The following is a 17,836-nucleotide window of genomic DNA, read 5'->3' as shown; positions in this document are numbered from 1 at the left end:
GATCTGGGAAAACCAAAAATCTGGGAAAAACTAACTGGGAAGAAGATTCCATAGGGGAATTTTAAGGCTAATTAGTTTGTTTAAAGGGGTCACGTGATTTTGCTCATTAATTTTGGGCAAATCCTCTGGAAAATGCCCAAACAGGGAAAAAAAAAAAATGGAGTTTTGAAGGTGTTATGCTGTTAATTTAAGCGAAAGTCACAGAAAAAGAGAATTTTAGATTATGGGCATATCTGCATTTCTGGACAGCTGGGAAAGCATTAATTAAGGCTAATTAATTCTATAATTAATTAATGATTTGTGTATTGGGATTGAGAGGTTCAGCGGGGTTTTATTGATCAGTAATATTGCCAAATTTGAGGCAAACCACTCATTAAGCAGTTTTCCATTTAAAAAAAATTACTTTCTGGGACAAATTATTACAAAAATGTGCCATTAATTCAAGAATTCCTCATAATTCCCAGGAAAATACCTCAGGCGTCCGTGTCCCCTACTGCCACTACAACGGCTCCGATAACGGTTACTCTGCCTCAGACATCAGGTACTCGCCCACCGGAGCCACGGCCACCGTGACCCTAGAGCGCCGTGGCCACGCCAGCACCGCTGCGGCCACCATACCCATTGAGACCCTGGGCCTAGAGGTGACCTTCCACATGGACCACCTGCTGCAATTCAAGGTTAGTTTGGTAATTAATTAATTAATTAGGAAGCTGGGTGGATTTTGGCTCGATTTGGCTTAATCTGGTGGTTGAAAGTTTTATTTGTTATTTTTTGTTATTTGCTGTGTAACATGTTCTATTTTGTGGACCAGGTTTTATAGTTATATAGGTGATAGCTTTCATTTTCATTTGCAATATTTTTATTTTATTTATTATATATTATATTATTTCTTATAGATTGAGTTATATCTTGTATTAAATATTTAACACTACACTCAATTATTATATATTACATATTATATATTATTGTATTCATTTTTCTTCATTTATTTTTATATATTACTGGTTATATATGATACAAAATAATATATAATATTATTAGAAAGTGTATATTAGGCATTATACATGATAAAGAAGTAAAAATATGGAAATAGAAAGGGAAATAGAAATAATATAACTATAATACGTCATATTGTATTGTATCATATTACATATATTATGTATATTATACCGTAACATATTTAATTGTATGGGTTATTATATTTATATTTACTTATATTATTGTATAGTAATAATTCTAATCTACAATTGTAATATCATGCAGTTAGATTTGGGGATCAATTCCCATCAGCCAACAGGAAAACAGAAGTGTTGTCATCAATTTTTTTCCCCCTGGAAATCCAAGTGGCTCATTTAAATGTGTAATGTTAAAATATTGAAATGTTGAAGTTTTGAGATTTGGAAGTTCTGATATTTTGAAATTTTATTTTGAATTTTTTGCAGTTTTAAATTTTGCAGTTTGAATTTTTGAGGTTTTTATAAGCTGAATTTTCAAAAGTTAGAAATGTAGAAATGTTAAAAATTTGAAATGCTGAATTGCTGGCATTTCGAAATTTTGAATTTAAAAATTCTTTATTGAGAAATTTCTATAAATTACATATTTAAATTTTGAGATTTTGAGATGTTAAATTTTTGAAATTTAGAAATTTTAAAATTTTGAAATGCTGAAATATTGACATTTCGTAATCTTGATTTTTAAAAAATGCTTTATTTAGGAATTTCTACATTTTAAAAGTTTTCAGTGCAGAAATTTTGAAATGTCCAAGTTTTGAAATGCTGATATTTTTTAAAATTTGTAAATGATGATATTTTTAAATTTTGGAATATTTAAAATATTTAAAACATCTACATTTTAATTTTTAACTTTTTTTAACTTGTTTGGAATTACAAAATTTGAACACTTTGAAATGGTAAGTAGATCATTTTGAAATTCTGAATTTTTGGATTTTTTTAATCTGTCAATTTTGATATTTTTTATTTTTCTGTCACAGATTTACGACCCTGCCACTCAGCGGTACGAGGTTCCAGTGCCACTCTCACTCCCGGGCACCCCCCAGGCCTCAGTTCAGCGCCGCCTCTATGATGTCACCATCCAGGAGCGACCCTTTGGGGTCCAGGTGCGGCGCCGCAGCAGTGGCACCGTCATGTGAGTCCCCTCTTTCACTTTCCCTTTCTTTTTTTATTTCATTTTACGGCTCCTCATTTGAATGTTAGCTTTTGTTTGTTTATCTTCTCATTAATTCTTTGTTTATTTTTTCAGTGAAACTTAAATTGCATTTTTTCTTTTCCTTTTTTCTCCCTTGCTATTGCTTGTTGGGGTTTTTTTTGTTTTTTTTGTTTTTGTTTTCCCCTATTTTTTTAACTTTGTGTTATGTTATATTTATGAGGGCTTCTTTCCCTATGTTTTAATTATTTTCTGTTATTTTTGTGATTTCTTCCTGGTTGCTTTTCAGTATTTTAAAAAATTTCTTCCTTATTTTTATAATATTCCACTATCTTTGTCCTATTTTTGTGTTATTTTAGCCTAATTTTGTACTTTTATCCTAGTTAAATTTTTTAACATATAGTTCCTATTTTTTCATGTATTTGTCCATTCTTTGTAATTTAGTTCAAAATTTTTTTTATCATTTTTTTTCACATCCGTTCAATTTTTGTAATTTCCCCCCATTCTACCTCTATATTTTTAGTATTTTGTCTTATTTTTGTCTTCTTAAAGGTATTTTTGTATTAGTAGTCCCACTTTTAAATGTTTGGTCCCACTTATGGGGGTGGTTTCCCTATTTTCATAAATGTTAATGGCCCTGTTTTGCCCAGTTTTTAATTTTTTTCCTACTTCCACATTTATTGCCCAATTTTTTCAGTTTTTGACCTATTTTTTTAAATGTTCTCTTATTTTTTCAAACAATTTTTCTATTTTTTTCATACTTTTGTGTTTTGGGCTATAGTTTATATTTTTCATACTATGTTTATTTTTTTCAACTTTCATTTTTTCATCCTATTATTTGCATTTTAATTGGGTTTTAATTACTCTTTATTATTTTGTGTCTTATTTTTACATTTTTGTCCTGTTTTGATTTATTTTGTTCCATTTTTGTATTTTTTCATCCAGTATTTATTTCCTCTACTTTTATTTTTGTCCCTTTTATTCCTTTTTCTATGTACATAACTCTTTTCTGGTTTTTGCTTATTTTTGTAATTTTTCCCTATTTCTATATTTTAACCTTATTTTTATCTTTTTTCCTTTTTTCTCTATTTCTCCATTTTTATCTTTTCTCCCTTTTTTTGTCCTTTTTACCATTATTTTAGCCTTTTTTCACCAAATTTGTACTTCTACCTTATTTTTGGGTTTTTCCCTTATTTTTTTTTTTTTTTTCTTTTTTTTTTCCCTTATTTTTATCTTTTCTCCATAGTTTTGGGTTTTAGCCCCTTTTAAATTTTTCCTTATTTTTTCACTTTTCCCCACCATTTTTCCTTTTTCCCCTATTTTTATTTTTTCTCCCTACTTTTTCACTTCTCCCCTTTTTTTTTTTTTTGCATTTCCCTTATTCGCCCTCTTATTCTCTCCCCTTATTTTCATAATTTTTCCCAATTTCACCCGCTTTCACCCCGTTTTCACACAATTTCCAGCTGGGACTCACAGTTGCCGACATTCGTGTTCAGTGACCAATTCCTGCAGATCTCCACACGCCTCCCAGCACCGTTTGTGTTTGGCTTCGGCGAGGCTGAGCACGACGCCTTCCGCCACAACCTGGATTGGCACACCTGGGGCATGTTCACTCGCGACCAGCCCCCCGGCGTGAGTCTGGAATTCTATGGCTTTCAGAGGGAAAAACATAAAGGAAATGAGGAAATGGCTTTTCAGTGGGTTCTTCTGTGAAGGGGAGGTTGTTCCATGCTGGGGGTTAAAAAAAATTCTATGGATATTTAAATTTATATTTATGTTTAAATGTATATTTGCATTTATATTTATATTTAAGTTTTAATTTTGGTTTTAATTTTAAATTATACTTATTTGTTTTAATTTTAATTTTTGTTTTTACATTATACATATTTATTTGTATTAATATTTTTATTCTTATATATTTATATAATTATATTTTAAATATTTACATTTGCTCTTTTTCATATTATTTATATTTACATTCATATGCATACTTATATATTAAAATTATCAGAATTTTATTATTAAATTAAGTAGATGATAATAAACAGATGTGATTGTGATATAATTAGATATTAGAATCTAGATATAAGATCCATCCCAACTCAACTCAACCCAATCCAACCCAACTGAACCCAACCCATCCGTTACCCAGTAGCTCCTCCACTTTACCTACAATGATCAATAATTTACTGCTAATTGGTACAAATATTGATAAATGCTATAAATATTAATAAACCCTATAAAAATTGATAATCCATTGATAAATAATGGGATGTTTTCCATGTCTTCCCAATCCATCATGGCAATTTTTGGGACAGTACAAGTTGAATTCCTATGGTTTCCAACCTTTCTACATGGGGCTGGAAAAGGACGGCAATGCTCACGGTGTCCTGCTGCTCAACAGTAACGCCATGGGTAAAAAACACCTCAATTCCTCTTTTTCTCCATGGATTTTTCCAAAATCCTCCATTTTTCAGCTCTAACTTGGGGGGTTGTCACCTTCTTTTCCCTTTACTATTTTTCCAGATGTCACTTTCCAGCCAACCCCAGCCCTCACCTACCGCACTGTTGGTGGCATCCTGGATTTCTATCTGGTCCTAGGGCCAACTCCTGAGGAAGTGGTGCAGGAATACACAGAGGTGACAATTGGGGGGAAGCCAAAGGGAATTTGGGCAGGCTTTGAGGGATTTGTGGGGCCTCAATTATTTAGGCAGACTGGGGGGTTTCAAGAGGCTTTTGGATGTTTAGGGGGGATTTTTTCAAGGGGTTGGGTTTTTCAGGTTTCTTTTTGAGGCTATTTTATTTTATTGGAGTTTTCCTTGTGGTTGTTATATTTTTTAAAGTTTGCCCTGGGTTACCCTTTTTTATTTCTGGTTTTGGGAGGATTGTCAGTTTGTCTTGGTTTGGGGTTTTTTTTGTGGGGTTTTTTTTAATGCAATTTTCAATGTTATTTTTGATTTGGGGTTTGAGGTTTTTCCAGGAAGTTTTTTTCATGGTGTTTTTGCTGGGGTTATTTTTAGGATTTTTTGTGTTGTGTTTATTTCTAAAATTTTGGGAGGTTTGGTGTTTTTTACATGGGTGGTTATTGGGTTGGTTTGATTTATGGGGTGGGCTTAGAGGAATTTTTAGGGGATTTTGGAGAGCATTTTGATATTTTTAAGGTTTTTTTATGGTTTTTTTGCCTTTTTGGAAGAGAGTTGGTTCTTCTTGTGGTATTTTAGGGGTGTTTATTTTAGGGAGTTCCTCATTTTTGAGGGGTTTTGAAGATTATTTGCTATTCTGAAGTATTTTGATTTTGGTTTTTTGGGGACAGTTTATTGTTTTGGATTTTTGGAAGACTTGGAATTTTCCTTGTTATTTTAAAGGAGTTTTTTTGTTTAGGTGTTTTGGGGGGATGGTTTTTACTGGGGTGGTTTTGCAGATTTTTTTTTTCTAGGGGCTTGAATTTTCTTGGCTTTGATTTTTTGGGGGAAGTTTTAGTTTGGGGATTTTGGGCTTTTGTTTAATTTGGGTTCCTTTGAGAGATTTGAGTTTTTCTGAGTTTTGCCATTTTCTCTGTATCCTTTCTGTCTATTCTCCTTCTTCCCCTAGTTCCTTTTTTGCAGGGCTTTTATTTCGTTATTTTAAAATTTATTTCTAGTTCACCTTAATTCACTTTTTACTTCTTCAGTGGGGATTTTTTTGTTGCTTGGGGCAGTGTGATTTTGTTTTTCCTTTTTTTTTTTTCATTTGTTTGGGTTGGTTTTTAGGTTTTTTTGCTCTATTTCCCTAAATCATGCTGTTTTCCCCCATGCCAGCTGGTGGGACGCCCAGTAATGCCTGCCTATTGGGCTCTGGGCTTCCAACTCTGCCGCTATGGCTATGAAAATGATGCCGAAATTGCCCAGTTGGTCAATGACATGAACCAAGCCCAGATCCCTCTGGTGAGTTCAGCCCCCAGCCTTGGGGGATTTTCGGTGAAATTCAAGAAAATCGGGAGGGAAGTTAGGATCACCTTTCCCAGGGATTTTTTGAGGAAAAAATGTGGCATGTGAAAAAACAGGTTTTTGCTGGATTATTCTGGAATGCCATATTAAAAATATATTTATATATTAAAAATATAATTATAATAATATAAAACAATGTCATGTATAGATGTTACATACTATATCTATCTATATTTGTATATTTTAATACTCCCCAATTATACAAATATAACATATTTAGAGAAAATGGACTTCTATAAAAAACACTGCAAGACCATAAACAATGTCTATCATTATAACTCTTATTGTATTATAATTATTGCTCTTATTTTGTCATAATGTAATTAATATGCATTCATTTCTTTTTTATTATTTGTTATGTATAATGCAGATCTTTTGATTCACTATATGAAATATTATATACAATATTGACGATCATAGTAGGAAATAAATTAGTTAATATCTTTTTCTGGGATTTCTATGATGGATGGTGACAAGATCACCATAAATGATCAATGCCTTTTAAATTTCTTCAACTTTCATTTAATTTATTTTTTTCTTTTTTCCAATTTTTTTCATTTTGTCTGTTTTCCTTTTTTATATTTCACCATTTTTTCATTACCTTTTTATGCTTTTTTATTTTTTTCTTTTTCCTATGTTTATATCTGTTCTCTTTCTGCTTTTTTGATTTTGATTTTTTTCCATATTTCCATTTATCCTTTACTTTAAATTCCCCTCTTTCTTCTTTCTTCCTTTTCACCAATTTCCTATTTTGCTTTTTTCTTTCTTTTACCTATTTTTTCTTTATCCCACTTTTCCCCATTTTTTTCACTTCCCCCTTTCTTTCATTTTTCTCTTTTTTCCATTATTTTCTCCTTTTTTTCATTCTTCACCCTCTCCCCCGTTTCTTTTTTCCCCCTTTTTTCACTTTTTTTCCCATTTTTTCCTTTTCCCATTTCATCTTTCACTTTTTTCCCATTTATTTTTTCCTTTTCCCCCTATTTTCCCTTTTCCTCACTACCCCACATATTTTATTTCGCCCCTCTCCGGTGACATTCCTGGTGTCCCACAGGATGTGCAGTATGCTGACATTGATTACATGGAGCGCCAGCTGGACTTCACGCTCAGCCCACGCTTCCAGGGGCTCCCAGAGCTCGTGCGGCGCATCCAGAGCAACGGGATGCGCTTCATCCTCATTCTGGTGATGACGTCATCACTGAAAGGGGCTGGGATAAGGAGGACAGAGTGGGGCTAAAGGACAGGATGCACTTTATCCTCATCCTGGTGGTGGCATCATACCCTAAAGGGGGTGGAGTTAGCTGAGACGGGCAGGGCCAAAGGAGGGGATACACGTCATTCCTATCCAGGTGATGATGTCATCACTGAAAGGGGAAGAGTAAGGAAAGGGGGAAAAAGTACGGAATGAGCTTCGTCCCCGTCCTGGTGATGATGTCATACCCAAAAGGGAGTAAGGTTCACAGAGGGGGTGGGGCCAAAGGACAGGATACACTTTGTCTTCATCCTGGTGGTGATGTCATCATTGAGTATGGGTAGGGCTAAGGAGGGGGTGTGGCTAAAGGATGGCATGCACTTCATCCTCATCCTGGTGGTGATATCATCACTGAAATAGGAGGTGCTAAGGAGGGGGTGGGGCTAAAGGATGGCATGCACTTCATCCTCATCCTGGTGGTGATATCATCACTGAAATAGGAGGTGCTAAGGAGGAGGTGGGGCTAAAGGGCACCTCTTTGGCATCCTGGTGATAATGTCATCCCTTAAAGGGGCGGGTCTAAGGGAGGACCCAATGAAATTATTTAATTACAGTCAGAACCTAATTAAAAATTGAACTGCAGCTTATGTTAAGATAACTGGAAATTGAAATGAAACTTAATGTTTAAGCTTTAAAACCCTATATTTAGGCAAAAAAAAGTTAAAACTCAGGATTAAAAGTCAATTAATATTTGAATTTCAGGACCCAGCCATCTCAGCCAACGAGACTAATTACCCAGCCTATGATCGTGGGGTGCAGCAGGATGTCTTCATCAAGTGGCCTGATAGTGATGACCTTGTCTACGCCAAGGTCAAAATCCCGATTATTTCACCCATAATTTCCCCAATAATCCCGTTGTAATTGCTAATATCATCCAAATTGACAGATTTTGTTGATAGATTGGTTTGGGTCTGAGGATACTGTTTTATCTGTTTCATTATCTTAGCAAGTCCGATCTTGTCTGATAAAAGTAAATTGAGATTAAGTGACAAAATAAGAACAATGTACAGAGAAAAAATTAAAATTTGTATGAAAAAATACAAAAAATTTAAAGGATAAATTTAAAATTTTAAAGAAAAGGTAAAAAAGCAAAAAAATAAAGTAAAATGTAAAAAAAAAAACTTAAAAGGTAGGATAAAAGAAAAATATAAAAGAAGTATAAAATATAAAAGATAAACAGTAAAAAATACACCAAAAATAAAGCAATGGTAAGATTTAATATAAAATAAAAAATAAATCAATTTACAACTGAAAATGTGATTATGATCAAATGAAGAAAAAGTATAAAGATTGAATTAAAAAGAAATGAAAATGAACTAAAAATTAAAATAAGATTGAGAGTACATAAATTTTTTAAAATCCATAAGGAAAAATATAAAAAGTCAAGATCAAATGGAATAAAAACAATTGAAAATTAAACAATAAAAACTAAACAATAAACTAAAAAATAAGATTAAGTAAACAAAAACATTTTAAAATCAGTAAATTTTAAAAAATTCAGGTTACATTTAAATATTATAAAATTTAAAGACCTAAAATAAGGCAAGAATAAAACTAAATAAAAATATAGAAGTTAATTAGATAAAATAAAATTAATTTTAATTTACAATGCTTTTCTGAAATACTAAAGGTTTCAAGCTAATTGTAATTTTAAAGTTTTAATCCAATTTCATTCTATTTGATTTTTTTTCAATCCTGTATGAAATCAAGTCAGCTTAATTTTAATATGTTATTACTTTAATATCGCAATTATTTAATTTATTTTGCCCTCTCCTCCTCCAGGTGTGGCCGGACCTGCCCAACGTGGTGGTCAACGATTCCCTGGATTGGGACACCCAAGTGGAGGTGAGCATTGGCATTCTGGGGAAGAAAAGTGGGAATGGGAAATTCCTCATGTTTATACCGTGACTGGCTGAGGAAATCGAGGTCAGTGCAGGAATTGCCCCAGTTTTGTACCAGGACAGAAAAAAAAAACAATTAAGTAAAAAATACTCCAAAAGTGCCCCAGTGCCTCTGCCAGGAAAAATGTGGCGAATTGGGAATTTTCAAAGAAAAATCAAATTTCTATTTTAAAAGCTATTAAAAAAATAGGCTTCTATTTCTAATATTTTCTGTGACAAAAATTCTATTAAAAATTTAGACTCCAATTGAAAAACTATTTTTAAAAAAAGTTGAATTTCTACGTTAAGAATTTTTATATTTTAAAAAATTATGTTTCTGTAAAAACACCTATGATTCATTAAAAAATATTATAAAATATTTCATAATTTATAAACATAATTTGTATTTGTAAATAATCAAGTTTCTATCAAATATTTATTTTCATAATTTCGTATTGAAAAGTTAAATTTGTATTTTAAGGCTCATGTTTCTTTAAAAATTCAATCTCTATTTTGAAAAAAAATTGCTTTAATGATATTAAATTTGTTTTATAAGTACAGTTTCCTATCAAAAATGAAACTAATGTAAAAAATTAAATGTATTTTTTAAATATTAGTTATATTTTTAAATATTATTTATATCAGAAACCAAATATTTTTCTGAAAAATACACTCCTAAAAAATTCAATTACATATTTTTTAATCCCTTTTTAAAAATAATTAAGCTACATTTAAGTTTTTTATTTATTTCAAAAAAATTCTATTAGTATTATTAAAAAGAATATATTTTTAAAGATATGTATTTTGATAGAACTTTAATTCTATTTTTAAAAAATGTAATTTTTATTCTAAAGGAATTAAATGCATTTTTAAAAAAATTCTAATTAAATAATATTGCAACCATATTAAAAATCTAAATTCTGGTTTTATAAATATTTTTATTTATATTATTAAATTTTAATATGGTATAGTTAATTTATTTTAATTTATGCTTTTGTATAGAACTTTTTTATAATCACTAGTGCTTATTATAATAAGCATTACAATAAATTATAATTACTTACAATTAATTAAAATTTGTTACAGTTCACATTTATAATTACTATTTATTTTAACTAATAAAAATTAATTGAATTTTAAAATTATTTAATTATAATTTTAGGTTTATAATTATATATGTAAATATAAAAGGTAAAATAATATAGATACTAGGTATGATACAGATTATAAGAAATAATAATATATTATAAATATTATTTATATTAGTGTAATTATTTTTATATATTCATATTTTTAAAAATTCTTTTAAATAAAAAATATTCTATTTAAAACCCAATAAATTCTTATTTTAATTAATTTTATATTGATTTAACCCAAATTAACGCCACTTTCCCCCTCTCCCCCAGCTGTATCGAGCCTTTGCTGCCATGCCAGATTTTTTCCGGAACTCCACCAGGGATTGGTGGGCACAGGAAATTGCTGAAGTCTATGAGAACCCCCGGAATTCCTCCCTCAGCATCAAATTCGATGGACTCTGGATCGTCAGTGGGAAACTTCTTTTTTTTGGGGATTCAGCCCAAAATCGTGGCTCCACCCCTTCCCAAAAAACCCCAGCAGTGTCACAGAGTTTAATCCAAAAATTCACCCTTAAAGTCTTTATCCAATCATTGTTGTGTTTATTTATTTTTGATTTTTTAAAAACAATTTCTGAAATTATTTTCATATGTTTATGGGTTTATTTTGATTTATTTGTTCAAAAATATCTTCCTACAGTATTAATTTTTAATGTCTTCCTATTGTTTTAATTTTGTGGGTTTTTGGTTAATTGGGGTTGTTTTACTTCAATAAGTTCCCCAAATTGTTTTTTATATTTATTTATTATTTACTGATTGTTTTCGGTTTTGGCTATACATATTAGGAAATAAAGATTAATTGAAAACTAAAATAGGAAAAAAATACAGGGGAAAAAAGAGGAAAATAGAGAAATAAATATAAAAACAATAGAAAAGAGAGAAAAAGAAAAAAAAAGAAGAAAGAAATAGAAAAAATGTACAAAATAAATATGGAAAGTATAGGAAAAATACAGAGAAAATAGAGGAAATAAGTAAAGAAAAATGTCGAAAATAAATTTATAAAAATATAGTAAAATGAAAAAAAAGAAAAGAAATAGAAATACAGTGAAATGGAGAAAATCAGTGTGGGGAAATATAGAAAAAAGAGAGAAAACAAAGAAAATAATTAGAAACAGAAAAATAAATAAAGAAATACAGAGACAGTAAATACAGAAAAATATAGAAAAGCCAGAAATAAATATAAATAAATCTTCTGAATCCAGAAACACACAAAAATTTTAAAAATCCTGGGAAATATTTGGCATTTTCCCATTATTTTCCCTATATAATTACCAAATTAGGGAATTAGGGATTTCCCTAATTTCGATATACTTAATGATACTTCTCAACTTAATTTCCCTTTCCAGAGAGGAAAACAGGGGTTTTCCCAGAAATTTGGCATATCCAGAAATATTCCTGCAATCCACAGGCTCTTACCCTGAGGAACCTATTTAATTAATTAATGATTCATTAATTCCCTCATTTTCTTAATAAATTTGATTTTGATTTGATCCATGGGAAGTGAAATATTGCTAATATTCAGGATTTGGCCATGAAGGGAATTTCCATCAGGAAAATTTCCTATTGATTAAATTCAAAAATCTAGTTAGCCCAAAAATAGGAATTTTCCTCTTTTTCATTAAATAATGTCATTAATTTTGATAAATAAAAATAATTAACTTTTTGTGAAAATGAGGAATTAAACCAACTGGAATTACACCAATTTAAGAAGAATTACTTGAATTTAAGAGGAATTTCCCCAATATAATATGAATTCCCCCAGTTTAAGAGAAATTCTCCCAATTTAAGCATAATTCCCCTAATTTAAGAGGAATTTTGCTGTTTTTCCTGCCCTCAGGACATGAATGAGCCCTCAAGCTTTGTCCATGGCACCATTGGCGGCTGCCGGGATCGGAACCTCAACTTCCCACCCTACATGCCCCGTACGTCTTGGAACATCCCAAAATTCCAACATTCTGGGTCACTACGCATGAGATAACTATGCATGAGATAAATACGGATTTAATATGGATTAAACCCCAAGTGAGCCCAAAATGGAAATTCAGCACTTCTGGCTCCATCTTTGTTGTTGAAAACAGTGCCTCGAACTGCTGAGAATTCAGATTACTTTTTTCTGTGGGGTTTGAGTGTTTTTCTCTTGGGATTTTGTTTTGTCAGGGCTGTGGATTTTAAGACAATTTATGTTAAAACAGACAAACCCCCCAATTTTAAGAGTTAAGAGACACTTGCAAACTCACCTCACAGATCCAGATCCTCACACAGCATTGTTTGGACTCAAAGATTTTCCTGAATTACTGAAATAAATTTCAGCATTTCTTAATCTATGAAATCAAATTTCAGCCTTTAAAAAATCTAAAAATATTAAAATATTCCATTTTCATTATTTTCTGAATTTCTGAAATTAAATTTCAGTATTTCCTCATTTATGAAATCAAATTTCAGCTTTTCTTCTTTTTTAAAAACTTCATTTTCTTCATTCCCAGAATTTCTGAAGTCCAACTTCAGCATTTCCTGTTTTTTTCTAAAACTTCATTCTCTTTTTATTCCCTGAATTTCTAAAATCCAATTACAGCATTTCCTAATTGTCCTAAAAATCCATTTTAATCATTTTTGTACTTCCAAAATCCAGTCTCAGCATTTCCAACTTTTCCTAAAACTGAATTATAACCCCCTGATTTTCCTAAAATCCCATTTCCATCACACTCCAAACTTTCAAAACCAAATTCCAGCAAGCCTCGAATTCCCTACAAAAAATTCTTGTGTAAAACCCCTAATTTTAACCAACAACACCCAATCCTTTAAAAAAAAAAAAAAAAAAAAAGAAAAAGAAAGTTTTTATTACTCCTGGGTGCTGTTTGAGGCAATTTGGGTGTTGTTGGTTAAAATTATTAATTTTTTTTTTCCCTTTTCTGGCAGAATTGGGATCCCGATCTGAGGGCCTGAGCTTCAAAACCATCTGCATGGAGGGGCAGCAGCAGCTGCCAGACGGGTCCCCCGTACGCCACTATGACGTCCACAACCTCTACGGGTGGGCGCAGACCAAACCCACCTTGGAGTGAGTCGCTTTTCCACTTTTGTCCCTGTTATTTACATTTATTTCTCATCTTTCCGGCCTGGAATTCCTCAAAAATCAACAGCCATTTTCAATCTTCTAATACCAAAATGTTCCTCCCTTTCTTTTGCTGGAAATCTTCTGTTTTCTCCCATTTTTTCCTGGCTATCTGAGTCCCTTCTGGTATTTGAGTCAGTTAAACAGGAATAATTTCACTGATTTCACCTTAAAATGCCCAAAAACATTCTTTAAACTCCCAAGGACATTTCTAGAAAGTTGGATTCATTAATCAAAAGGAGTTATTTACACCAGAGCAATTAACTTAATTAAAGAAATAAAAATCAAATCAAATCAAAGCAAAAGCAATTAATCAATTACACATAAATAATCAATCAAAACCAATTAATCAATTAAATTGCATAAATCAATCACAAGCAGTTGATCTGTTAAAGAGGAATAATTTAAAAAGCAATCAATAAATTTAAAGCAATTAATAATTCACATGCTGTTATTTAGTTAAAGGGAGTTAATCAAAAGCAATTAATCAATTAAAAGGAATTAATCAAAACCAATGCGTTTATCAATTAAAGGAGATTAATAAAAAAAACAAACAATTTAAAAAGCAATTAATTACAGTTGATCAGTTAAAGGGGAATAATAGAAAAATCAATCAATTTAAAGCAATTAATCACTCATTCAGTTAAAAAGAATTAATCAATAAAAACAATTAATCAAGTAAAATAATTAATCATAACCAGTTAATCAGTTAAAGAGGATTAATTTTAAAAAGCAGTAAATCAGTTTAAAGTAAGTGGTTACAAGCAGTTTATCAGCTAAAAGCAATAATCAAAAACAATCAATTGAAAGGGATTAATCAATCACAAGTAGTTTATTACTTAAGGAGGATTAATCAATCAAGAGTGGTTAATCAATTAGAAACAGTTAATGAGAAACAATTACCTAATCAAAAGCAATTAATTACTTGGAAAGGAAAATGGGAATGGGAGTGGGAATGGGATGGAAAGGGGAACAGAAACAGGAATGGGAATGGAAAAGGAAATGGGAATGGGATCGGGAATAGGAATGGGAAAGGAAAAGGAAATGGAAATTTCCAAACCAAGACAAAAATACCAACTTAAATATGACTCTTTTTTAGACCAAGCCCTGCCAGTTTCATATTTAATATATATAAACATATAGTTTTAAAAAACTAAAACTCTGTTTTTTTCCATCTCCCTGAATCACCAAATTCTGGGATTTCTCCCCAGCATCCTGCGGAACCTCACAGGGGAGCGTGGGATAGTCGTCACACGCTCAACCTTCCCCAGCAGCGGGAGGTGGGCGGGGCACTGGCTGGGGGACAACACAGCTGCCTGGAACCAGCTGGACAAATCCATCATTGGTGAGCACCCAAAATCCTGCTTTTCCACACAAAATTGTGTTTCTCAGTTTTGTCAAAAAAAACCCCTCTATTTTTGTGCCAAAATTCTGCTCTAAAAATCACGTTTTCTTGAGCCGGAATTTCATGTTCTTCCATGGTTTCTTTCCAAATAATCCCATTTTTTTGGGGCTAAAATTCCGTATTTCTCCTTGGTTTCCTGCAAAATAACCATATCTTAAAGCCAAAATTCCATATTTCTTCTCAGTTTCTTATACAACAATCACATTTTTGAGACAAAATTCCATATATTTTTTGTTTTCATACATAAAAAATATTTTTGAGCCCAGATTCCATATTCCTTCTTGCTTTCCTTCCAAATATTTGCATTTTGTGAGCCAAAATTCCATGTTCTTTCTTGGTTTCTTTCCTAATGACCACAATTTTTTGAACTTGAATTTCATGTTTCTTGATTTCCTCTCCACTGATGAGCTTTCTTGACCCAAAATCCCTTATTTCTTGATTCCTTCCTCATAATCACATTTGTGAGTGGAAATTCAATTTTTCTTCTTGATTCCCTTCTGATTATCCCATTTTTCATGCCAAAATGAACCAAACTCAGAGGAGTTTCTTCTCCAATAATCGCATTTTCTTGACCCAGAATTCCATGATCTTTCTAGGTTTCTTTCCAAATAATCACATTTTTTGGAGCCAAAATTTTATATTTCTCCTTGTTTTCCTACATAATATTAATATTTTTGAGCCAAAATTCCATATTTCTTTTTTTCCTTCATCATAATCAGATTTTTGAGCAAAATTGAAGAAAAAAAATCAATTTTCCTCCTTGATTACCTTCCAATTATCCCATGTTTTGACCTGAAAATGATTCAAACTCAGCCAAGCCAAAAGAATTTTTGTCCCTATGGTTGGTTTTTTGACCAATTCCAACAATTTCCAAATTAATCCACAGGAATGATGGAATTCAGCCTCTTTGGGATCTCTTATGTAAGTCTCTCGTGCATCCCTGACTCTCCAGTTCTCCTATTAACCATAACGGTGGATTTTGTGCATGGCCTGCTTGGGATTTTTTTTGCAGAGTGGGGCTGATATTTGTGGATTTTTCGGGGAGCCCTCATACGAACTCTGCGCCCGCTGGATGGAGCTCGGTGCCTTCTATCCCTATTCCCGCAACCACAATGGGAACAAGGCCAAGGTAGGTGAATTCCACTTTGATTTTCACTAAAAGTGGCTAATTTCCATGTTTTCTATACTTATTATTTTCATATTTTTCATATTTTATTTCATATATTTTTCATATTTCCTATCTTTTCCCCAAGTTTTCCCAGTATTTCCCATATTTTCTCTGTATTTCTGTATTTGCCCCAGTTTTTCCCAGTAGTTCCTACATTTCCAACATATTTGCAGTATTTTCCCCATAGTTCCCATATTTTGCCCATATATCCTCCATATTTTGCCCATATTTCCCCAAACCTTTTCCTATATGTTCCCTGTATTTCCCTTATTTTGTCCATATTTTCACCATCATTCCCTGATATTTCCCTTAGTTCCCCCATTTTCCTGTACTTCCCATATTTCCCTATATTTCTTGTATTTCCTCAATGTTTCCCATATTGTCCCCATAATTCACATTTTTCCTGCATTTTCTCCATATTTTCACTTTTATTTTTCATATTTTCCTATCTTTTCCCTATTTTGTTAAAGTAGTTCCCATATTTTCCCCATATTTCCAGTATTTTCCCCATAGTTCCTAATTTTTTCCTATAGTTTCAGTCTATGACCCATCTTTTCTCAGTAGAACCCATTTTTCCCTTATATACCCACGTTTCCCCTTTATTTCCTATGTTTTCCTCATATTTTCCCAAATATTCCTCATCTTTTCCCTATCTTTCCCCAATATGTCCCATATTTTCCTCAAACTTCCACATATTTCCCATAATTCCCATAGTTTCCCCATAATTCCTGTGTTTTCCCTGTATTTCTGATATTTTCCCTGTATTTATTCTATTTTCCTCCTATTTTCCCACATTTTCTCCATGTTTCCCATACTTTCCCTGTATTTACCTTATATTTTCCATTATTTCCTGTATTATTTTTCCCCATGTTTTCCCTATATTTCTCATACTTTCCCTTTATTTCTCATGTTCTCCCCCATTTCCAGTATTCCCCCATATTTCCCTATATTTCCTATATTTTCCCCATTTTTAGCATATTTTTTCTATATTTTTTTCTTATAGTTTTCCCCATATTTTCCCTATAATTTCCACATTTGCTCTGTATTTCCCCCGTATCTTTTCCATATTTTCCCTGTATTTTTCCTGTATTTTCCCATACTCAAAATCACAACTTTTTTCTCCCATTACCCAAAATCTCCGTTTTTCACTCCTTGATTCAAAATCACCATTTTTCACTGCATGACTCAAAATCACCATTTTCCACCCTGCGACCAAAAATCATTGTTTTTCACTCCATGACCCAAAATCTCCATTTTTCATCCCATAGCCCAAAATCTCCATCTTTCACCCAATTACCCAAAATCACTGTTTTCCCCCCATAACCCAAAGCCTCAGATTTTTGTCTCATTTCAGCGACAGGACCCCGTGGCCTGGAATTCCACTTTCGCGGATCTGTCCCGGGCCGTGCTCCAGCTCCGGTACCGGCTCCTGCCCCACCTTTACACACTGATGCTCCACGCCCACGTCCGTGGCAGCACTGTGGTGCGGCCCCTCCTGCATGAGTAAGTTTGCCCAAAACCACGCTTTTTCACCCCAAAATCCATGGGGTTCCCAAATCTGCCCAAAAAACCTGTGGAATCACATAAAAAATAATGGGTATATTGTGTTTTTAATTTTTTTTAGATGTAAATATGTGTAAAAGTATGCATAAAAATGTATTTGGACTTGTATTTTTGTGTCACATATAAAATAAAAAGATAAAAAAAAAATTACAATGTATAAATTTTATACAATATAAAATT

General features: G+C 32.1%; 1 protein-coding gene across 1 annotated transcript in view; it reads left to right on the top strand.

Moving 5' to 3' along the window:
• Positions 1 to 17,836, top strand: part of LOC107198914 (maltase-glucoamylase, intestinal-like) — a 58,793-nt gene that overhangs the window by 30,594 nt on the left and 10,363 nt on the right. Inside the window, exons 22-37 of the mRNA XM_033511591.1 lie at positions 465 to 677; positions 1,991 to 2,145; positions 3,627 to 3,795; positions 4,482 to 4,578; positions 4,690 to 4,802; positions 5,961 to 6,086; positions 7,201 to 7,329; positions 8,101 to 8,208; positions 9,181 to 9,243; positions 10,685 to 10,819; positions 12,249 to 12,333; positions 13,328 to 13,466; positions 14,732 to 14,865; positions 15,812 to 15,846; positions 15,938 to 16,054; positions 17,448 to 17,596. Coding sequence (XP_033367482.1) covers positions 465 to 677; positions 1,991 to 2,145; positions 3,627 to 3,795; positions 4,482 to 4,578; positions 4,690 to 4,802; positions 5,961 to 6,086; positions 7,201 to 7,329; positions 8,101 to 8,208; positions 9,181 to 9,243; positions 10,685 to 10,819; positions 12,249 to 12,333; positions 13,328 to 13,466; positions 14,732 to 14,865; positions 15,812 to 15,846; positions 15,938 to 16,054; positions 17,448 to 17,596 — 1,967 coding nt within the window. The remainder of the gene's footprint in view (positions 1 to 464; positions 678 to 1,990; positions 2,146 to 3,626; positions 3,796 to 4,481; positions 4,579 to 4,689; positions 4,803 to 5,960; positions 6,087 to 7,200; positions 7,330 to 8,100; positions 8,209 to 9,180; positions 9,244 to 10,684; positions 10,820 to 12,248; positions 12,334 to 13,327; positions 13,467 to 14,731; positions 14,866 to 15,811; positions 15,847 to 15,937; positions 16,055 to 17,447; positions 17,597 to 17,836) is intronic.

This window comes from Parus major, unplaced genomic scaffold (genome assembly GCF_001522545.3).
Source record: "Parus major isolate Abel unplaced genomic scaffold, Parus_major1.1 Scaffold371, whole genome shotgun sequence".
Lineage (NCBI taxonomy): Eukaryota > Metazoa > Chordata > Aves > Passeriformes > Paridae > Parus > Parus major.
Note: the sequence above shows the minus strand (reverse complement) of the source record. Positions and strands in the feature narration are given on the sequence as shown.